Below are 24,877 nucleotides of genomic sequence, written 5' to 3' on the forward strand. Positions count from 1 at the left end.
CCTCCAAATTCACTTTTTGACAGTCATTCTATGTCAAAACGGGCATTTTTAGATGTAATAATATCTAACAATCATAACCCCCAAATGTAAATAGTAATATAGGATCAATATATATTTTTGGTGTTCCAAGTTATAGGTAGAAACAAAGAAATATACATGCATGCAACAAAGTAACACTTGTAACCACAGGATCCTTTCCACCTACACCATAGATTACTGACAACTAAGGTTTTTATTAAATGCTCATAATTCCCAAGGCAATTTCCCCAGAACACAGTAAGACACATGAAATCTGCTTTTATGTCTAAAGTATAAAAAGACAATCTGCCCTGGCTAGGTAGCTAAGTTGGTTAGAGCATCATCCCAATATACCAAGGTTGTGGGTTTGATCCCTATTCAGGGCACATATAAGAATCAACCAATGAGTGCATAAATAAGTGAGACAACAGCCCTAGCTGGTTTGGTTCAGTGGACAGTGTCAGCCTGCGAATGGAAGGGTCCCAGGTTCGATTCTGGTCAAGGGCACATGCCCGGGTTGCGGGCTTGATCCCCAGTGTGGGGCCTGCAGGAGGCAGCCGATCAATGATTCTCTCTCATCAATGATGTTTCTATCTCTTTCTCTCTCTCCCTTCCTCTCTGAAGTCAATGAAAAAAAATTTTAAAAGAACAACAAAAAAATAAGTGAGACAACAAATCAATGTTTCTCTCTCTCTCCCCTTTCCTCTCTCTAAAATTAATTTTTAAAAAATAGCCGGGTAGGAGGGGAAAATGGGAGATATCTGTAATACTATAAATAAAATACACACACACACACACACACACACACACACACACACACACACACATATATATATATATATATATTAAAAAAAAGGAAATCCTGACAACACATGCTCAATGTAGATGGACCTTGAAGACATTGTGCTGAAAGAAATAAGCCAGACACAAAAGGATAACATTGTATGATTCCACTTATATGAAGCAGATAGAAGAGGCAAGTTCACTGGAACAGAGACTAGAATGGGGATGCTAGGGGCCAGGAGGAAGAGGGTAGGGGAAGTTAGTGTCTGATGGGGATAGAATTTCAGTTTGAGAAGATGAAGTAATTCTGGAGACGGATGGAGGTGATGGTTGTACAACTATGCGAGTGTACTTAATGTCACTGAACTGTACACTACATAATGGTTAAACCCGTAAATTTTGTTATGTATATTTCACCACAATAAAAAAAAAATGTAACAACTTAAAAAAAAATAATAACCCAGCCAGTATGGCTTGGTGGTTGAATGTCGACCTATGAACTAGGAAGTTACGGTTCCATTCCCGGTCAGGGTATTTGATAAGACACAATATCCATTTATGATCAAACCCTCAATAAAATGAGTACAGAAGGAAAATTACCTTAACATAATAAATACCATATATTACAAACCCTCAGCCAATATCATACTCAATGGTGAAAAACGGAAAGCTTTCCTCTGAAATCAGGAACAAGAAAAGGATGCCCCACTCTTATTCAACACAATTCTGGAAGTCCTATTCAGAGCAATCAGGCAAGAGAATAAACTTAAAAGGATAGAAATAATAACAAAATATGCTCCCCACCACAACAGAATGCAATTAGAAATCCATAGCAGAATAAAATTTGGAAAACTCAAATATGTGGAAATTAAATAAAACATTCCTAAATAACCTGAGTTAAAGAAGAAATCAAAAGAGAAACCAGAAAATACTTTGTAATAAATGGCAATAAACTCATGAGATGCACCTAAACCTAAAAGGGAAATTTATAGTTGAACATGCCTGTGTCAAGAAAGAAGAAAGATCAAGTAAAGAAGCCTAAACTTTATCTTAAGACACTGGGAAAAGATTAAACTAAAACTGAAGCAAACAGAAGAAAGGCAATCATAAAAATTAAGGTGGAAATTCATGAACTAGAGAATTTTAAAAAGAGAAAAATAATAGAAAACAAAGGCTGGTTCTCTGAAAAGATTTAAAAAAAAAATCAACGAACTTTTAGTTAGACTGACCAAGAAAAAAATGAGAAGACTTGTATCCAAAATGAAAGAAGGACCATTATTACCAATAAATTAACCTATTTATTTACTGAAATAAAAAGGATTATAAAGGAATACTATGCACTAAATTAGATAATTTAGATATAATGAACACATCCCATTCCTAGAAAGCCACAAACTACTGAAACTGATTCAAGAAGTAGACACAATCTGAAAAGACCTAAAGCAAGTGAAGAATTTGAATTAGTAATAAAAAAAAATTACCTACAAAGAAAAGTCCAGGCGCAGATGGTTTCACCCCTGAATTTTATTAAACATGTAAAGAATATTGATTTTTCAAATTCATTTTATGAGGCAAGTGCTACCCTGATAATAAAACCCAACAAAGACATCACCAGAAAACTACAAGTCAACAGCTCTTACAAATATAAACACAAAAATCCTCATCAAAATATTAGCAAATGAAATCCAGCAACATATAAAAAGAATTATACAGCATGACCAAGTGGGATTTACCCCATGAATGCAAGTTTGGCTTAACACAATACGATATACACATGATGTATTATAGAATTGTACTTCTGAAACCTATATAATTTTATTAATCAAAGTCACCCCAAAACATTCAAATTAAAGATAAAAGCCCTAACCGGTTTGGCTCAGTGGATAGAGCATCAGCCTGCACACTCAAGGGTCACAGGTTCGATTCCGGTCAAGGGCATGTTACCTTGGCAGCTCATCAATCTTTCTCTCTCATCGATGTTTCTCACTCTCTATCCCTCTCCCTTCCTCTCTGTAAAAAAATCAATAAAATGTATTAAAAACAACAACAACAAATTAAAGATAACCCCCCCCCCTCATTTGATAATCTGAGACATAGAAAAAGCATTTGACAAAATCTAACCCCTTCCTTGATAAGAACACTCAACAAACTAGGAATAGAGGTAACTTCCTCAATCTGATAAAGGGCTCCCATGAAAAACACACAGCTAAAATCATACTCACTTATGAAAGACAGAATGTCTGCCTCCTAGACAGGAATATATAAAGATGTCTGCTTTTGCCACTTCTATTTAACATTGTACTTGAGGTGTTAGCCATATCAATTAGGCAGGCAGGGGGGAAGGCATGTAGATTACAAAGAAAGAAGTAAAACTATATTCACAGATATCAAGATCTTGTATCTAGAAAATTCTACATTAAAAATCTATTAGAACTAATAAATGAGTTAAGCATGATTGCAGGATAAAAATATTTTAAAAATCAACTGCATTATCATACACTGCAGTTAAACTAAATACAAAATAAAAAACACCATTTAATTCACAATAACATAAAAAATAAAATATTTAGGAATAGATATAAAAGAAGTGTAAAACTTCTACTCTGAAAGCTACAAAACACTGTGAAAAGAAATTAAAGAAGATCTAAATGAATGGAAAACATCCCATGTTCATGGACTGGAAGATAATATTAAGAAGGCAATATCCCCACACTGATCATAGATTCAACACAATCCCTATCAGAACCTAGCTGGTTTCTTTGTAGTAATTGCCAAGCTGATTCCAAAATTCATGTGCAAGTGTAAGAGATCCAGAATAGCACCATAAAAATACAAAGTTGAAGGATTCACACTTTCAATGTCAAAACTTACTACTACAAAGCAACAGTCAGCAAGGATAGACATGTAGAGCAACAGAATAGAATTGAGAGTCCATAAATAAACCCATACATCTATGGTCAACTGATTTTCAATAAGGGTGCCAAGCCCATTCAATGAGAAAGAAACAGTCCTTTTTAACAACTGGGACAACTGGATATCCACATGGAAAATAATGAAGTTGTACCTTTACCTCACACCATATATACAAAAAATTAACAAAAATAGATCAAAGAGGTAAATGTAAAGCTAAAACTAGAAAATATTAGGAAAAAACATAGAAGTAAATCTTTATTACCTTGAATTTGGAAAAGGACTGGTAGATAAAACACCAAGAGCACAAGCAACAAAAGAAAAAGTAAATTAGGCTTCATCAAAGTTAAAAATCTTTACTCTTTAAAGGACACTGTATCTTTAAGTGTACAAACATTTACATATATCTATTAAATCAACCTCATTATTTGCATTATTCCCAGATGATTTTTTTAACTTTGCTTTTTAAAAATTTCAGCCCGGCCAGCATGGCTCAGTGATTGAGGGTCAATCTCTGAACCAAGAGTTCAGGTTTGATTCCCGGTTGGGGCACATGCCTGGGTTGTGGGCTTGATCCCCAGTGGGAGGCATGCAGGAAGTAGCTGATTTAATAATTCTCTCTCATCATTGATGTTTCTCTCTCTCTCTTCCTCTCCCTTCCTCTCTGAAATCAATAAAAACATATTTAAAAAAAATAAATAAAATAAAAATAATTTCATTTCAACAATCTAGTATAAGTATGTATGTTCAAACTCCTTCCTACTATTCTGTCTTGTCCATTTCTTCTTGAAGGTCCTCCAGGGGTTAGGACAAATTGTGAACGGTTTTGCATTTTCTCCCTAGCATCTTTTACCTAACAATATATCATAAGAGTTATTTTCTTTTTTTAAAAAAATATATTTTTATTGATTTCAGAGAGGAAGGGAGAGAGATAGAAACATCAATGATGAGAGAGAATCATTGATTGGCTGCTTCCTGCATGCCCCCTACTGGGAATCAAGCCCACAACCCGGGCATGTGCCCTTGACTGGAATCGAACCTGGGACCCTTCAGTCCCCAGGCCGACGCTCTAGCCACTGAGCCAAACCAGCTAGGGCCATAAGTGTTATTTTCATATAATTCTAAAACTTCATTTTTTTTTATAAGGCAACATAAACTTCCTTACTGACGATGCTCCCAGTTTTGTTTTATATATTTTATGCTATTTCCTGTTTAAAGATTTATGTTATGACCTCATTGTGGATTGCAAATCAGTATAAAAACATCACTCCTTAATTCCTGTTAACACTTCTGTTGAATTTAATCTCACCTATATTAATATGTCTCCATATTTTTCATGTCTCTACTTTTCCTTTTATTTTTCAACCCTTCTGAGTTATTTTATTTTCAGCTATATAGCATGGGCTTATTTTCTTTCCTTTTGTGACTGTCTTATTTCACTTAGCACAATGTCACTGAGGTTCATCTATGCTGTAGCTTATGACAGGATTTCCTTCCTTTTTAAGGCTGTATAAAATTTAACTATGTTTTTAGCACACTTTCTTTTTTAAAGAAAACCTCAAGAGATTTTTTTATTATTAAATTTATTGGGCTGGCATTGGTCAACATGAATAGGTTTCAGGTACGTGTTCAACATAACAAGATCTATATATTGCACCATGTTAGCACTTTCTTTATCTATTCACCTGTTGATGGACATTTGGATTATTTTCATATCTTGTTTAATGTGGATAATGCTGAGCTGAACATAGGTGTGCAGATATCTGTAAGATCTGCTTTGATTTTTTTTTTTTTAGATATATATCCAGAAGTGGGATTGCTGGATTATATGCCAATTCTATTTTTAATTTTTTGAGGAACCTCACATACTATTTTCCACAATGGCTGCACCCTTCTATATTCCACCAACAGTGCACAATAGTTCCTATCTCTCTGCATGCTTGCCTATAATTGTTATTTTCTGTTCTGATAGTTGCCACCCTAATGGGTGTGAAGTGGTATCTCATTGTGATTTTAATTGGTATTTCTCTGATTAGTGATATTAAGCATCTCTTCATGTATTTATTAGTCATTCATATGTCTTCTTGGGAGAACTATTTAAATCTTTTGCGCCCTTTTAAAAACTGGTTTTCTCTGTTGTTGAATTATAGAAGTTCCACATATAATCTTGATATTAAGCACTTATCATGATTTACAAATAATTCCTCCCATTTCATAAGCTGCCTTTTTACTCTATTGATTGTGTCCTTTGATGCAGTTTTTAATTTGGTGTAAGTATAATTTATTTTTTGCCTTTTTTTTACACATTGCACCAAATTTTAAGACAAAGGACACTGGACATTAAGAAAGAGGTCCACTTCAGTCTTTATCATCTAGTGCAGTTACTTTTCTTCTTGTGTGTATATTTTTTTGCTTTTGTTGCCTATGCTTTTGGGGTCATATCCAAGAAATCACTGCCATATCAAGGCCATGGAGTTTTTCCCCTATGCTTTCTGCTAACAGTTTTGTAACATTAGCTTTGATGTTTAGATCTTTGATTCATTTTGAATTAGTTTTTATATGTGGTAAAAGATAAGTATCCAACTTCGTTCTTTTGCATATGGATATCAGTTTTCCAACACCATTTGCTGAAGAGAATGTTTCTTCCCCACTATGTAGTCTTGGCACCCTTGTGAAAATCATTTATTTTATACATTTGTGATGTGAGCAGCTACACCTGTACTATTTTTGAAATGTAATATGGATAGATTATAGCTCATTGACTCCTTTCCTTATCTGGGTACTGTTCTATCTTCCTCTAAGAGGTAAAGTTTGACAGCCAGGTAGTAATGGCTGTGTCCTCTATGCCTTTCTTTTGTTAGACTCAAAAGGGGGCCATGAGTCTTTATTGTAATTTTTGGTTCTTTATTATAATTTTTTAAAAGTATGTAGTGAGGTTTTTGTGTCTTTGTTACAATCTTCTGGAATACCTTTAGGTTTTTCCCTGTGTCAGTACTAACACATGATACTTCACAGGTTAATACTATCAACCTTAGGTATTTATGTATAATCTTGCCAATATCTTTTCCCAAAAGTAACAGTTATTTTACAAATCTATCTATCTATCTATCTATCTATCTATCTATCTATCTATCTATCTATCCACAGAGACAAAGTAGCACTGAAGTAATTTAAAAAAGAAAAAAAAGAAAAAAGGAAAGAAAAAATGGATGTTTAAATCATGAGGCTATATTCTCATCAAGATGAAAGGAAATAGACATAGCATCTCCCTCTCCCCACACACATACATCCCAATCCCATTACCTTCAATATCTATCTGCAAGGATTCCTTATCTTCTGACCAGGCTTCCTTAGGAAATGTCCTCTTATTAGGGATCGCCTCTTTCCCCTTAATGGCTTTAGTGTCTGGTAGGCTTTCAATCTTTGTGTCTTGTAGTTGAGCTGCGAGCTCTGCAGCAACAGCATCACTGGAATCTAAGAGAGGGTAATTAACACCCTATCCAGTCAGGAAGTTGACAAAAAAATATTTTAAAATACCTTTCTAGCATTTATTATGAAAAGCATTATTGTTGGTGTTGAAGAAAAAATAAAAAGATCCATCAGGAATGTGTTTAGAAACTGTTGTTCTAAATTGGAATTAAAAAAACACACATAGATATCATACAAAGTAAAAGAATTACACCATAGAGAAAGACAGAAAAAGAAGTGTAAGTATTCAAAGGAAGAAAAACTAATTTCAGCTAGGAGGATCATGCAAGAGCTCTGGAGTAAAGTTAACTAAGCTTGGTGTTAAAAGACAGGTGAGCTGGAATACACACAGAAATGGAAAGAGAGGCCATTTTAGGCAGAGGTGACTATATAAGAAAGAATGAAGTCAGGAAAGCAAATGAACATCTAAGAAATAGAGCAAGGATATTGTTTATTTGACTACAGAATTTATAAGGAAAACAGGTGAAAATTAGCATTTGAAAAGTTGTTTGGTAGCTGATTCTATTGTTCTGAAAGACTATGCTAAAAGTTAAGATTTTATTCTTAAGGGCAATGAAAACTTTTTGATTAGGAGATTAACATGATCAAAACATTCAAAAAGGAGATAAATTTTTGAAATGTTGACCAGAATACAATACAATACAAATTTGAAAAAAAAAAACTAATACACAATTAAAGACAGGTGGCTAATTATGCTCCAAAATATGTTTTCTGTTTACATTGTGACAGACTGTCAGCTGTCCTCTGAAATCCATTTTCCTTTAAAATAGAACCCCAACTTAGCTGGGCATACAGTTATCAGAATAAAGATTATTTCCCAGCCTCAGTGGTAACATAGCTTGGTGTGACCATGTGACTAAGTCTGTCCAATATGATGGAAGGGAAATAATACATGTAACTATTGAGAAGTATTTTAAAGAAGGAATATGCCTTTTTCTGTTCCTTTCTTTCTTTCTGCTGGCTGGAATATGAGCCAGATGATTACCACGCGAGAATGAAGGCTAAAAATGTGAGAGCAATAGAAAGTTTTGTTCCCTGATACTCTGGATTTTTACAAGAAAGAAACAATTTCCTGCCTTCTTTAAACCAATGTTATTATATTTTGTTTTTCATCTCTCAGAGCCAAAACTAATCCTAACTTAAACACACTATTATAGGAATTTTTAATCAGCATAGTCCCACTAAAGTAAATTAACTGGATAGGTAGTTAAGAAAGTAAACAAGCTAAATTCCTAAAACACAAAGACTTATGTACAATGGTATTAGAAAGTCAGCATTTCATGGCACTGATTTTTTTTAAAAAGTCCACTATTTGAATTTATGCCAATGAAATTAATTTGTGTACTACATTCACAAAGTTCTCCAGCAATGTCTCAAAGAGCTTTAAAAATGTTTTATTAAACATTTGGTTTTATAACTTTCAATGTATAACAAAAATTACAGCTAATATCTTATTTCACATGTGAGCAAGACAGAGGAAGGCTGAAGAGAGCAAAGTAAAGAACAGAGCATACTGTTCTGTCTTTTCTCATTTTAGAAGGCCAGAAGAAAATAACATGCAGATAACCCAGTTCATCTACCTCCAGTGTCTTTCTGCAAGAATTCTATTTTTTCAGGCTGGGCAGGCTTAGTCACTGCCTTTTTAGTGTAGATCTTCTTTTTCTGTTTTTTGTCTGAGTGGTTCTCATTTCCAGTGGTAAGTACGTGAACATCTGAAATAATGACATCATTTAACACCACAGAGAAGGAAAAGATAATAAACATAAATGCCATGTAACCCTACCTGTCTTCCTCCCCCACCCCACCCGCTCCGCAAAAAAACCCCCAAAACCTCTTTATATCTATCTATCTATCTATCTATCTATCTATCTATCTATCTATCTATCATCTATCTATCTATCTCAGGAAAAAGCACCTCTTAGGCCCTACCATGTAAAAGCTATGACAGTAATGGTGGGTTTATGACATGAATTTTCAGGAAAGCTTTCCGTATTTTTCTTTGTACAACAATGGGTTAAATAAAATCTGTTCCTTGTGGTTTGATACAACAGTAAAGAAAAAACTCTAGATCAGGTATCTTTCTCAAAGTAGAAAAGTATAGTTGAACAATCCTTTCAAGTTCTTTTGACTTACTCCAAGTTTATGTTACTTATAGAGCCAATTTTGATGTTTCATATAATCCTAGAAATACACTTATATCATGTACATTTTATATAGAGTATCACATAATTTTTCAAGTCTTAAGTTACACCCTTTTAAACTTGCCTAATATTTCCATTTCTGTTTTTCTTGGTAATATTTGATAGAAATTTACCTACCTTATTGGTCTTTTAAAATCAGCTCTATTTCTTTTTTATCATATGAGAAAACGTAAGTGCAAACTAATATGTTCGTAAATACATTTAAAAAATCACCAATACAAGTAAGATAACAGTCAACAGTTAATAATGGTTACATGTCTTTACAACGGGTTGACAAGAAATTCATTTGCTATTTCAAAGTATAAGTATTTTTCAACAAAGAAATCAGAAAGACAATAGATTACTAAAGCATAACATAATGAACACCAATATGTCTACCACAGAGCTTAAAAAAATAAAACATTATAAAATAATGATTATAATGATTCTGTGTATAAAGCCTCAATGATGCCATTCTTTCTTTTTAATAGCAACATTTATACTGAATTTAGAGTTTATCAATCTTAAGTATTTTTTTTTTTACTATATTGTATGAATTAATCAACAATGTAAGGATTGTTTTGCATGTCTTTAAACTTTATATAAATAGTATAATACTCTATGTCCTTTAAACAACACGCCTTTTCCACTTAATATTATGACTTGGGGATTTATTCACATTAATATATATGGCTGATTCTTTAGTCTCTTCAGAACACGTTTTTTTTTTTATGTTGAAACTTTTAAGCCGATCTTGAATTTTCTTATATTTTCTTTCTTTCCCCTTTGTTTTAAGTTCTATTTTCTAAGAGATTTTCTCACTTTTATATTCCAACACTTCCACTGAGACTTTTATTTCTGGTATAGTTTATGAGCTTACTTAGATATTATACGCAGGTCACTCTTTCTTCAGACAGACATGTCCCCTTTTCTTTGTAAGCCCTTATGGTAAAAGATTCTGAGGTTGAACTTTTCCCATGGTGAAATGACTACATAGAATTAAACCAGGAGGACTTTTCCTTAGGATGCAAAGTTTAAAAGCAGATCTACAATATTATTAGCAGACCCCTAGAATAGGTGGGATGTTTTGGAGGCCCCTTAGGTAATAGAGCCAAACTTTATTTCCAACACATCATCCTTACCAAATGCAGCCTGAGTGGATGATGGTTGGCAAGTACGTTGTACAGATGTCTGAAAAAATTCCCTTAATTCTATCACTTTGTTCTCTGCTAAATTTTCCATATCCTCCCATCCTCAGCTGTTTGTCAGTAGAATCAAAGAGTTATCTGTCTACCAAATTACCACTAATTTGAATCTCTTGACAGATAAACTCATCAGACAATTTAATCAAGATTTTCTATGGATCCTAGTCTCTAAAACATACTCAATTGGATATTATTTCATTTCAAAAGTTACAATGTATTTTATTTTCCATAGTAAAAATAAAGTTTACAGCCCAGCTGGTGTGGCTCAATTGTTTATATAGAGTATCTTAAACTTTATTTTTACTATAAAACAGTAGGGGGCGTGCAGGAGGCAGCCAATCAATGATTCTCATCATTGATGTTTCTCTCCCTCTCCCTTCCTCTCTGAAATCAATAAAAATATATTTTAAAAAAAGTTTATAGGTTTCAAAAATCTGTGAAGCATTTTAAAATATTTTACACCTTTTTCTACATACCCAATAAGATAGCTAAGGAAAAAAGTTTATATAACAAAGCAGAACAAGATAAAGACTGAACAATATTCTCCTTTAGGATGAACGGGGGAGGTAAAAGAAAGAAGCCATAAAATATACAAAGCCAATCCAGTTACCTGCATTATCTTTCTGAACGTTTTTTTTTCCCTTTGATGAGGATGCCTTAGTTACTGCCCTCTTACTATAGATCCCCTCTTTATGTTTAATATTAACAGGAGATTCCAGGTCATCATCTCTTGTGCCTAGCACCTGAGCCGGGAAATCCGGAGCAATGGCATCATTGGATCCTAAGAAAAATGGGACAGTAGTACAATCAACACAAATATAGCCATTAAGTTGAAGAAAGACAAAAATTTACCTCTTAAACCACTTTAAAAAAAAAGCACTACAATGGGAGTGTAGTACAGTAATCAGGAGATGTCAAACAGAAGGTGTCAGACACGTAAACTAAATTGTAACAATACAAGGTGGAGAAGCAAATGACATAAGAAAAGACATATAAAGTAGACCAATAGTTCAGAAAGGAGACAATTTCCAGCTCAGGAAGGTGAAATTAGATTGTACCTTGGAAAATAAGTAGGCTGTTTGAAAATCACAGAGGAAGGAATAAAGACATTTTAGGCAGAGGTTACAGCATTAGCAGACAAGGAGGCAGGAAAGCAAAGAGTATATAAGAAGCAGACACATTTGTGCTCAGCCTGGGTTATAAAATACATTAAAGAGAGTGATGGGAAATATTAAAAAATAATTGTTTGAAACAAAATTGAGCAGGGCATGGAATCCCAAGCTAAAAATCCTGAATTTTTTTGTACATAAAATGTAACATCAAGATTTCTTAAATAAAGGGAAATATAATTAGCTACACTTTAGGAAGATTAACCTGACAATATAAGGGACAAAACATTGAAAGGAACCTCTTATGTAATAAGAAATACAAAATTTGAAACTAATTTTATTAAAAATGTTTAATGTTCCTATATCTCTTGATAAGAGAAGCTTATCTATGCCAAATATAAGTGGTGAAAGAATTATCTCTGGACATACAAGAGTTTGTAGTAACTTTAGAATTATCTTCTACAAAAATGTGTTTTCTTTCTAATCTGGAATTCTGTACTTCATGCATTTTATGAGCACTTAAAATGTAAATGCAATAAATGCTGGGTTAGTATCAGTATCATCAATACAATACAAATATTAATAAGCCATGAAGAATTTTTCAAGACAGATTGCAAGGATCCTACTAAGTCTTATTGACCACAGTACTGATTATATTTGGATCCTCTCAGTTTCTGTGGCATCACTTTCCTGGGTTTGCTCCCTTCCTCTCTGGGAAAGCGCTAGATCTTTTCTTCTACCAAATCTCTCATTGTCAGAGTTCCTCAAAGGGTCAGAACTGAGCTTTCTTTAACTCCTGGGTGAAATCACAGATTACCAATGTATGGAACACTATTTATATGCTGACTAGTAGCCCTGCACACGAATCCGTGTGCCAGTAAGCTCTGCCGCCCTCCTGTAGCTCCCCCGCCCCGCCCCCCAGCTTGCTGCCCTGCCCACTCCTGTAGCTTTTCGCCGCCTGCTTATAGTTCGCTGCCCCACCCTCCTGCAGATCCGTGATGTGGTCATTATGCAGTTGGTCGTTACACCTCAAGGCATAACGGATAATTAGCATATTCCTCTCTTATTATATAGGATGGCCAACAAATATATATATCTAACTGAGACCTTTCTTCTGAGCTCCAGATTCTAGCATTCAGGACAAAGCTAGTCCTTATAGCATTTTTTTGAAGAAATCAGAACAACAATTCCTTCCTTAAATACAAAAAATATGTTATTGTATATTATGGTATAATACAAACAACTATACATGGGGGTCACTCTCCTCACAACTACTTCTGAATAAACAGAGCATACATACTGCCTGCAGCACACAACTGCACAGTCAGCACTACCACCTTTCATTCTTGAACTCTTCATTTTGATCCATCTCTTCAGCTGGTAAATCTCCAAGTGAATTTTTCAAGATGGGATGGAGGTAGAATATACTTCCTGTATATTCGTGAAAATGTCTTCTCATTGCCATACTGCTTAATGAATATGCACTTGGGTTCATATATTCCTGAATTATACAATTATATAAATACATATTTTGCTCCATTTATCTGTTACATTTTAGCATTGTAAATCTGATATGACTAAATTCTGTTCCCTTAACTATATAACCTTTTATTAAAAAGACAACTATGTATGTTTATATAATTTTTTTCTTTTCCTTCTAACTGAAAATCTTTTCCTAGTATGTATGTCAGTCTCTTTCTACTCATTTTTGACTGTATCTGTATAACTTTCAATCTGCATACTGTGTTCCCTTTTTCAGGAGAGGTACGTTTTCCTCTATTAAGTCTTTTGATATTACTTTTGTTCACATTGTTCTGCTTACTTCTTCAGCTATAGATATAATTCTTGGTTTGGTTTACTTAGCTGTGATTCTTATGTCTCTAGTCTTCTTTTTCATCATCTTCATTTTATTCTCTCTGTATTTTAAGAAAATTTTTCAAGTTTGTTCTCATCACCAATTCAATTTCCTTCACATTAATTTTACTCTTCATTGCCTGCAAAATGTATTCTAAATCTACTACCAAATCTTTACATTTTCAGGTAGTCTTTTCTTCATTTGTTCATTTCTTCTCCCCATTTTTTTGATTTGAGAATTCACATAACATTTAAATCCTATATAATAAAGAGGTAATATGCAAATTGACCATCATTCCAACACACAAGCTGGCTGCCCCCATGTGGTCAAAGATGGCCACCACAAGATGGCCGGCAAGGGAGGGCAGTTGGGGGCGACCAGGCCTGCAGGGGAGGACAGTTAGGGTCGACCAGGCTGGCAAGGGAGGGAAGTTAGGGGTGACCAGGCCAGCAGGGGAGGGCAGTTGGGGGAAACTAGGCCTACAGGGGAGGACAGTTAGGGGCGACCAGGCCTGCAGGGGAGGGCAGTTGGGGGCGACCAGGCTGGCAAGGGAGGGCAGTTAGGGGCAATCGGGCCAGCAGGGGAGGGCAGTTGGGGGCGACTAGGCCTGCAGGGGAGGACAGTTAGGGGCAACCATGCTGACAGGGGAAGGTAGGTAGGGGTGTCTAGGCTGGCAGGGGAGGGCAGTTAGGGGCAATCGGGCCAGCAGGGGAGCAGTCAGGTGTCGATTAGGCTGGCAGGCATAAGTGGTTAGGGGCAATCAGGTAGGCAAGTGGTTGGGAGCCAGCAGTCCTGGATTGTGAGAGGGATGTCTGACTGTCCAGGCAGTTGGACATCCCTCAAGGGGTCCCAGATTGGAGAGGGTGCAGGTTGGGCTGAGGGACAACCCCTCCCATGCACAAATTTCGTGCACCAGGCCTCTAGTAAGTATACAATTCAGTTCACAACCAATGCTGCTAATTACAGAACATTTTTGTCATCCCAAAAAGAAACCCTGTACACATCAGCAAATAATTCTCATTTTCCCCTCTCCCACAATTCCTGGCAACCAGTAATCTACCTTCTGTTTATACAAACTTCCTCATTCTGCATATTTCATATAATGGAATTAAAAAATACATGACTTTTTGAACTGGTTTGAAATATTTCTTGTGGGTTTTTTCCTTTTTGTATTTAGGACTCTGTTGCTAGGTGCATATACACTTATAACTGTTTTATCTTCCTGTTTATGGATTGACTCTATTTAATCACTATAAAGTGACCTTGTCTCTAATAATAATTTTTGTTTTAAAGTCTTTTACTGTTTATGAATGGTACTAGTCCTAATAAGTAAATTTCTAACATCTACCTCTTTCTTTGGGATGTTACCTTTGCCTTATCTGTATTTTTTTTTAAAAGATTTTTATAAGTTCAATTTTATGAGTTCAATTAAGGAGAAATCTATTTGGCCCAAATATTTGCTACCAATAATGCATGACTTGTCCTTGGCCCCAAACTGTAATTGGATCTCTCTTATATTTATAGATGCACAACACATTAATAAACAATGGCTATTAGAACAATTCCTAGGCTTTCATCTAGAGTAACTCTACTGGTCTAAGAAAGTATTGTTTTCTATTCTCAACTCCTTCATTCTCAGAATAGATGGAGAACATTTCTCAGGATATAATGCACCATCCCACCTGAGTCATTCTCCTCCCACCACTGTCCAATTTTCCTCAAAGTTAATGTCTCCAACTAGATGGAATAGTTATGGATGTGAATGAATAGCAGGACACTAGAGGCCTCAAAAAGTATTGGGAAAACTTATCAGATTTCTATTGATACAGACACCCTGTCTTCTGAAGTAGGGGGCTTAAAGTGATAGAGAAATCAAAGATTTTCCTACCTACAATCAATTAAGTCAGCTTGTTTTATTTCTGGTAGCCATTAAGTGTGTTTTTAAAATCACAGACTTGCTAGTAATGGACATTTCTTCCAGTTTCTGACTAAAGGCTTAGTAATCAAGTCTAGTATTTGATGAGTATTTATGTGGTTCTTTTTTCAGTGGCACCAGGGATTTTAACTCAATTACCATTGGATACTATTTTTGTCCTCTCAAAATTAACCAAAAAGAAGTCTGCTTAAGCCCAGGAGATTGCCAGTTGATTCCCAGCCAGGGAACGTGCTGGGGCTGCCCACTGAATCCCCAGTAGGGGGGCATGTAGGAGGCAGCCAATTGATGTTTCTATCTCTCTCCCTCTCCCTTCCTCTCTCAGAATCAATATTTTTAAAAAGAATCTGCCTAAGACCAGAACAATTTATCCTTTCTGTGTAATTTCTGCACATTTAAAGATGTCTACTGACAAATCATGAAAAAAACAATTTATATTTAAACTGAACCAAGTCATCTCCTGTGTACCATTCAAAATGTTATTCCATCCATCAAAACCCCACAGCACAGCAACCAAGTATCATTACTTTAAAGTCACCATAGGAGAATTTTCTAAATCTGCAGTTGCCCTGGGGTGATCTCAAAGGAGTGACCCAGGATATTTAAAAATTCTAGGAAAACAACAATGATATTTGCTACCTGGTATAGACTACACAAACTAGTAGCTCAAGGTAAAGTTTCAATACTAGATAGTGCTACATTCATTTCAATGCTGTTGTGTCTTTACAAACCTGAATTACAGTTTCTTGTAATAAAAGCAGGAAATAGGGTGTTGTGTCCAATTTCATCTCAAGGTTTGAGATGGTGTGCAGTGCCTTAGCAGTTGCACATTATCTCATTAGTAAGTAATTATGGTTATTTATGAAAAAAGTATTTTCTTTTAAAAAGCAACACCACAAAGAAATGCCTAACATTTTTATTTATACTTAATATTTTTGTTTATTAAGTTGTTAGGTCAAAACAACAAGTATATGTGCCCTAATAACTTACTCCCTATTTGAAAAAAATACTTATTTTATATGTGTTTCACATAATGATGAGGAAAAAAAATCACCAGAACATTAAGGGCTCTGTGAATAGAGAAAATTTGGAAAATTCTGACCTAAACAGAGTATACTAACTCAAACAAACAATTGTTCATACAATTTTCTTCATCAAATATTTATTAAATGTTTAAGTATACATAATATATCTGACCAAATAACTCACCTATCTGAACCAAAGATGGAGGCATGAAAAACATCATATTTCACTGAAAGATTAAATACCACTGAGCTTTCATGTCATTCCAGAATTAACTAGCCAGTCCACAAATAAAATTTCAAAAAAGTAAAATTTTATTTTCTTAATCCTCACCTGAGGATATTTTTCCATTTATTTTTAGAGAGAGTGGAAGGGAGAGAGAGAGACAAAGAGAAACATCGATGTGAGAGAGACACATCAATTGGTTGCCTCCTGTATGCACCCCAACCAGGGCCGGAAAACCTGCAACCAATGTATGTGCCCTTGACCAGAATTGAACCCGGGACCCTTCAGTCTGTGGGCTGCGCTCTATCCACTGAGCCAACCGGTTAGGGGGTAAAAAATAAAATTTTAAATAATTCTGAATAATACCTGAGTGTGAGCTCTCAATGGTGGTGTCTGATTTGGAATCCAGAGATGAAGGAATTTGACCTAATTGTGGAACATAGGTCCTCTTCGATTTGGAATCCAGAGATGAAGGACTTTGACTTAATTGTGGAATATAGGTCCTCTTCGATTTGGAATCCACAGCTGAAGGACTTTGACTTAATTGTGGAACATAGTACATCTTTGTACTACCAGAAGGCTTATATGGCAATAGTGAAGGCTGAGCTAAGGAGATAAAGATCAGAACAATTAATAAGAAAATATTTATTAATTCAATGAACAAATACTGAGTGCCTTCAAGTGCCAGGCAGTGTTCAAGATTCTTGAGATATATCAGTGAACTACAAAGAAAAGTACCTCTGCCTTAAGAGGAGGAAGATATATAGTAAGTAAGCAGCATACTAAATAAATAATCTAATATTTTAATAAATTATAAGTGACATGAAGGAAATAATTAGAAAATAATGAGGGAGATTAGGGCAGGGTGCATGCCTAATAAAGTCTCAGATTATTTAGAACTACTTATATTACTCCATCAGGCAAAAGCAAAAAACAAAACAAAGCCCTCCAAAACAAAAATAAAACCTAAAACAAAAACACCATACACACACTTCCCCAGAAACCGAGCCCATTTTACAGAGGGAAGAATTTAAACAACAGAAAAAAAAAGCTGTAGCCTCCACTTCTATATGGTCATTGCTGTAATCATTTATTGCTAGAATATTGACTTACTAATTTTCTTCTTCTTGTATATAAAGTTTGAAAGTGATGGTTAAATTTACCACTTACAAGGTTGCAGAAAATGAGTAACAATGATTGGGCAGAATTACAGTGGACCCAGATCAAGAATGGTTATGATATGGAGATGGAGAATTCTGAGAAAGATAAGTGGCTTTTTAAATTTTTCATCAAACTTATGTTTGGATGCAACAGTCTTAAGGTTACTTTGTACTGCCTGCCAATGGGGGAAGAAGTAACTACACAGCAAATAATGTTTGCTTTTGGGAAAGAAAAGACTGAAAGGGGTTAAAGAAAGTTCAACTAAAAATTTCTTCAAAATTTTAAAAATAGAACCAAATATAAACATACAGTAAATTATTCTGAATTTATTAATTCAGATTAGTGGGCAGACAGTCATGTGTTGAGCATAAAGTATAAATTCTATGTACTTTAAAATGTTTTCATATAAAAGAAATCAAAAATTTTACTTTTAAATTCACAATTTCAAAAATATTTAAATCAAATAATATTAATACTTTAAAGTAGTTCTTTCTCCCAGGTATCTGTATGTAAAGGTAAAACCAGAAATTGTGGCCTCTATACATAGACTGATCCACTTGATGTGAGTAGAGATTTAAAGCACACTTTCATAGTTGGGTTTCCCCTCTTGTGCTTATACCACCACCTGAGAACAACATACTGTGGATAGCTATTGTCCCATTAGCCTGAGTTTCAGAACAAGGCAAGTGAACAGAACGAAACTATTTCTGCTGCCTGCAGCCACATCCCAACTGACACACAAACCAGTGAGCGAGATAAGCAAATGTTTGTCATTAAGCACTGAGATTTTTGAGGCTCTTGTTATACAGTATCACTGTGGCAATAGATAACTGACACATAAAGATGATCTTTGTGATATTTATTAAACTGTACAATTTGGGAGTTTTATTTCACAGTAAAAATGTATAACTATCTTAACATATAAATGTACTTACTTAAATTCAATGCAATCTAAATGCTGAACCAAGAAATCTTCATTTATACATTTAGGCATAGCCTCTCTGTATCTACAGATAGATAAACTTATTGTATACATAGAAAAATTTTAAATAGATTTGTGCAAACTATTAAATACTGTAAAATCAGTAATCAGTAAACTTTAGTAATCTAAAGTTTCCATTCTCATATGGGGGAAGAATGGAAACTTAATTGTTAATTTTCTTGTTATAAAAATAACTTACTCTAATTTTGAATATTAGCCTATATAATAAAGAGGTAATATGCAATTTGACCCTCATGCCGTTGTACAAGGTGGCCGCCCCCATGTGGTCAAAGATGGCTGCCACAATATGGCCAACAGGGGAGGGCAGTTAGGGGAGACCAGGCCAGCAAGGGAGGGCAGTTAGGGGAGACCAGGCCAGCAGGGGAGGGCAGTTGGGGGCGACAGGGATGGGAGGGCAGTTGGGGGCGGCGGGGCTGGCAGGGGAGGGCAGTTGGGGGCGGCGGGGCTGGCAGGGGAGGGCAGTTGGGGGTGACTGGGCTAGTAGGGGAGCAGTTAGGCGTCAATCAGGCTGGCAGGAGAGTGGTTAGGGGGTGATCAGGCTGGCAGGCAGGCAAGTGGTTGGGAGCCAGCAGTCCTGGATTATGAGAGGGATGTCCGACTGCCGATTTAGGCCCGATCCCACAGGGACATCCCCCGAGTGGTCCCAGATTGGAGAGGGTGCAGGCTGGGCTGAGGGACGCCCCCCCCACACCGTGTACGAATTTTGTGCACCAGGCCTCTAGTATAGTATAAGCACTATTAAAGTCACTGTCCCAATAATAGCATAGCACTCTAAATGAGATGACTAGTTGCTCACCAAAATCCATCTCTTCACTGTGGAAAACACAGCTAAACTATTTGTAGCCTGTACAAAATAATTTGGACCACTTTCAGGCCTAGCCCATAAAAACTTTCGGACACTTGCTCTTCTGTCCCTTCCAGTTGAATATGACAGTGAATTCAAGGTAATTATGAATTCCATGTTGCAAAGGCAGCAGAGCCACAGCCAACCTGGGTCCATGGTCATTGTTTTATGATATTATATTTGTATTATTACATATATTTGTATCTATTTATTATAGTGCATAACATTTACTATAAGACAAAATGCCAACAATTCACCTGCCCACCTAAAATCAAACCTCTATAGTTTTCAAGTTTTTCTGAAATATTTGCTTTCTTATTACAAGTAATAAGCAGCATGAGTTCCATATATGTTAACTCTACTGGAAATTAAGATAAAAACATAATAAATCATATTCTTTTTATAAAAGATGGATATAATCATGTGGCTCTAATGTTTACAAGTAAAATTAGGTTTTCTGACTAGAAAGACATAATCACAAATTTCTAAGATGATCCTATCTAATAAAAGAGTGATATGCAAATTGACTGTTATTCCAACACACAAGATGGCTGCCCCTATGTGGTCAAAGATGGATGCCCCCATGTGGAAACAAGATGGCCACCACAAGATGGCCAGCAGGGGAGGGCAGTTGGGAGGGACCAGGCCTGCAAGGGAGGGCAGTTGGGGGTGATCAAGCCTGCAGGGGAAAGCAGTTAGGGGTGACCAGGCTGGCAGAGGAGGGAAGTTGGGGGCGACCAGGCCTGCAGGGAAGGGCTGTTGTGGGGAACCCAGGCCTGCAGGGGAGAGCAGTTGGGGGGGACCAGGCCTGCAGGGGAGGGCAGTTAGGGGCAATCAGGCTGGCAGGGGAGCAGTTAGGCATCAATCAGGCTGGCAGGGGAGCGGTTAGGGGGTGATCAGGCTGGTAGGCAGAAGCGGTTAGGGGCAATCAGGAAGGCAGGCAGGCAAGCAGTTGGGAGCCAGCAGTCCTGGATTGTGAGAGGGATGTCCTACCGGGATCGGGCCTAAAAAGGCAGTCGGACATCCCTCGAGGGGTCCCAGATTGGAGAGGGTGCAGGCTAGGCTGAGGGACACCCCCCCGTGCATGAATTTTGTGCACCGGGCCTCTAGTTACACATAAAAGTAGGTAATCTGACCTAAAATGCAATCACATTCTCTTACCTCCATTTGTGTCCCGAGGAACAGCAATCTGTTGGACTGAAGATGATGAAGCAAACTTGTTAGGAGCTTTGCCCGGCTCCTGGGAACTGGGCTCTGGAATTTCACGTTCACCATCATCAGGATTAATAAAAATCTGAGATGAAAACATAGCTTTTCCTGGACTTTCAGTTGTAATCTGAGTGACTGCATCAGATGATAATTTTCCAGAGGAGGCAGAAAGTGGAGTCTTAACCTCCTCCAGTGATCTGAACAAATAAGAGAAAGGACAGAGCAGGTCATATATCCTTGGCTTATAAAATACCATAATATCTTTCCAAAAGTGGCTTCAACAAATATTTAAGTAGTTTCAGGTAATGTTTTGTGCAGACACAATAAATGGTTAAGTTGTTTATGTAGTAACCTTCAGTTTCTATGATACTTAAAATGCAAACACACGAGTTTACTTTTGTTTTAAAATCTACTTTTAATTTCAATTTAGAATGCTATTATGTAATTTAGCTGAGGAAAGAGTACTTTTCAGTTCAAGTGAAAATACATTCATTTTATAAAAAATTACCAGAGAGGTTCACTATAAGTTAGGGGACTGTACTAAATGTATAGATACAAAGATAAATAAGAAACAAAGTGTTCCCTCAAGGAGTTTATGTCAGTGGGGGAACCAGAAGTTTTCAATCTTATAATAATGTGTTAAGATTATAGAGAATTCATATTCAAACAGAATGGAGTAAATAAATGACTGAATCCTATCCTACATAATAAAAGGCTAATATGCAAACCGACCCAATGGCGGAACGACCAGTCGCTATGACAAGCACTGACCACCAGGGGGGAAGACGCTCAACGCAGGAGCTGCCCCCTGGTGGTCAGTGCGCTCCCACAGGGGGAGCACCTCTCAGCCAGAAGCCGGGTTCATGGCTGGTCAGCGCAGCAGTGGTGGCAGGAGCCTCTCCTGCCTCTGCAGCAGCACTAAGGATGTTCAACTGCCGGCTTAAGCCTTCAGTCAGACATCCCCCAAGGGTTCCCGGACTGCGAGAGGGCGCAGGCTGGGGTGAGGGACACCCCCCGAGTGCATGAATTTTGTGCACCGGGCCTCTAGTAAATAATAGGAGAGAAAAGACAAATACAAATCTTATTTACCGAAGAATTCCAAATAATACATGTAGATACCTCTACCCCCTCACCCCAGTCCAAGGGGTAAAGTTTAATCTCTCCTTCCTTGAGTATAGATTGAATTTAGTGACTGGATTCCAAATAAAATATAAAAAGGGAGAAATAGTAACTTACAATGAAGAAACCTGGCAAACACCATGTTATTTACCCAAGTGATAAAGGTATACATCACCAGTGATGTAATGTGGATGTCACATACTCTCTACTACGATGTGATGAGAAGGGTACTTCCCTTCTGTGGTGTTCTTTGCCAAAATCCTTAACTCCAGTCTAATCATGGAAAAAGCACCAGTCAAACCCAGATTGAGGGACATTCTACAAAATATCTGACCAGTATTCCTCAAGACAAGCAATGAGAAACTATCATAGACCAGAGGAGACTAAGAAGAGACATGACAACTAACTAAATTGAAAGTGATATACTGGATTGGGTTCAAGAACCAAAAAAAGGTAATTAATGGAAAAATAAGTGAAATCCAAATGAAGTCTGGAGTTTAGTGAATAGTAATGCACAAATGCAGGCTTCTTAATTTTGACAAAGATACTATGCTAATGTAAGATATTAACAATAGGAAAAACTTAGGGAGGGGTACAGAGACTTCTATTATCCTATATAATAAATATAATAAAAGCCTAATATTCTAAGTGTCCGACTGTTTGACCATTCACTATGACACACACTGACTACCAGGGGATTGACGCTCCGACCGGTAGGTTAGCTTGCTGCTGGGGTCTGGCTGATAGGAAATGGGCAAGAAGGGCTGGACACCCCCTGGAGCCCTCCTGCAGTCCCTCCCTGGCTCCAATTGTGCACTGGTGGGGTCCCTGGGTCTGGCCTGCGGGGATCTGGCTGAAACTGGCTCTCCAACATCCCCCTAGGGGTCCCGAATTGCGAGAGGGTGCAGGCCAGGCTGAGGGACCAGACCCACTGGTGCACGATTCTGTGCACCGGGCCTCTAGTATTTACATATTTTCTGTAAGTCTAAAATTATTCAAAAATAGTCTACTTTAAAAAAATGGAGTAAGCCCTGGCCAGTTTGGCTCAGTGGATAGGTGTCAGCCTGTGGATTGAAGGGTCCCAGGTTCAATTCCGGTCAAGGGCATGTACCTTGGTTGCGGGCACATCCCCAGTGGGGGGGGTGCAGGTGGCAGCTGATTGATGTTTTTCTCTCATTGATGTTTCTAACTATCCCTCTCCCTTCCTCTCTGTAAAAAATCAATAAAATATATTTTAAAAAAATGGGGTAATATTATATTGGATTAATATCTATAATATATCACAAGAACAAAAGAACTTTTGAATTTATACCCTCTGCCTACTATTCAATAATTGAAAGAACAATCATGAGAAAAGAAAGTAATAGGCCAATAACTCTTATGAATATAGAAGCAAAAATCCTAAACAAAATGTTAGAAAACCAAGTGTGTGTGCGTGTGCGTGTGCGTGTGCGTGTGCGTGTGTGTGTGAATTCCTACCAAGAAGGTTTACTCCAGAAATACAAGGTAAGTTAACACTCAAAAATCAATCAATATAATTCACCACCACCAATAAGGATAAAATGCATACGATCACACCAATATGGTCAGATTAAACATTTGATAAAATTTAATAATCAGGTATAAAATTTGTTGCAAAGGGAAACTACAAAAAAACTTTAGAGAAACTATCCTAATTATTGTGAAATGTAGTAATTGTGAGATTAGGAACAAAATAAGAATGCCAACTCTTACCATATCTATTGAACATTTTAGTAAAGGTCTTAAATGGTATCAGCAGGAAAAAGAAGAAATATCAGGGTAAGAAAACAAGAATACTGTCACTTTTCATATTTGATGTAATTTTGATAGAAAATCCAAAATAATCTACAGATAAGTTATTAGAATATAAGCTTTAAAAAAAGTTGCTAGAGCCCTACCCGGCTTGGCTCAGTGGATAGAGTGTCAGCCTGCGGACTGAAGGGTTGCAAGTTTGATTCTGGTCAAGGGCATATGCCTGGGTTGCGGGCTTGGTCCCCAGTGCGGGTGTGCAGGACACAGCTGATCAATGGTTCTCTCTCATCATTGATGTTTCTATCTCTCTCTCCCTCTCCCTTCCTCTCTGAAATCAATAAAATATTTTTTAAAAAGCTGCCAGGTATGAAATCAAATTTTTAAAAATACACTACATTTTTCAGTATCAGAAGTTATAAAATTGTGTGTGGGTGGGAAGAAATCAACCAAAGAACTTGTATGCATATATGCATAACCCACGGACACAGACAATAGGGTGGTGAAAGCTGGGGTGGGCTAGAAGGGGTCAATGGAGGGGGGCGGGGGATGAAGGGACATGTAATACTTTCAACAATAAAGATTTAATTTAAAAAAAAGAAGTTATAAAATTAAAAGCTAAAAATCATACCATACATAATAGTATCAAAAACATAAAATACCTAATAATAAGTGTGATAAAAGATACAAGCACTCTAAGTAAGGTACTATTAATATATCACAGAGAGAACTTAAAGGTGATCTAAAATTGGATCCACTTCTAGGTAAGATGTAGGTAGCCACAGGCCATCATTCCTGATGTAATAAGCAAAGTTGAATAAATTATAGAAATCATACTAAAAAAATTAGAGAGCTATGGGAGCAATCAGGGAACAATATTAGGCCCGGTGCATGAATTCGTGCACCAGTGCGGTCCCTTGGCCTGGACTGTGGGATCGGGCCAAAACTGACTCCCCGATATCCCGAGGGGTTCCTGAGAGGGCACAGTCCAGGCTGAGGGACCCCACCAGTGCACGCACAACTGGGGCCGGGGAGGGATGT

The 24,877-nt window shown here is 36.7% G+C and overlaps 2 protein-coding genes across 2 annotated transcripts in view; both read right to left on the reverse strand.

Moving 5' to 3' along the window:
* STAMBP (STAM binding protein) overlaps positions 1 to 24,877 on the reverse strand; it is a 762,428-nt gene that overhangs the window by 180,267 nt on the left and 557,284 nt on the right. The gene's annotated exons all lie outside the window — the stretch shown is intronic.
* ALMS1 (ALMS1 centrosome and basal body associated protein) overlaps positions 1 to 24,877 on the reverse strand; it is a gene marked incomplete at its 5' end in the record, with an annotated part of 140,444 nt that overhangs the window by 37,925 nt on the left and 77,642 nt on the right. The window contains 5 exon segments of the mRNA XM_080686207.1: positions 7,015 to 7,185; positions 8,781 to 8,912; positions 11,196 to 11,366; positions 17,097 to 17,336; positions 20,900 to 21,144. Of these exon segments, the coding sequence (XP_080542333.1) occupies positions 7,015 to 7,185; positions 8,781 to 8,912; positions 11,196 to 11,366; positions 17,097 to 17,336; positions 20,900 to 21,144 (959 nt within the window).

The sequence above is a fragment of the Plecotus auritus genome (assembly GCF_963455305.1).
Source record: "Plecotus auritus genome assembly, chromosome: 8".
Lineage (NCBI taxonomy): Eukaryota > Metazoa > Chordata > Mammalia > Chiroptera > Vespertilionidae > Plecotus > Plecotus auritus.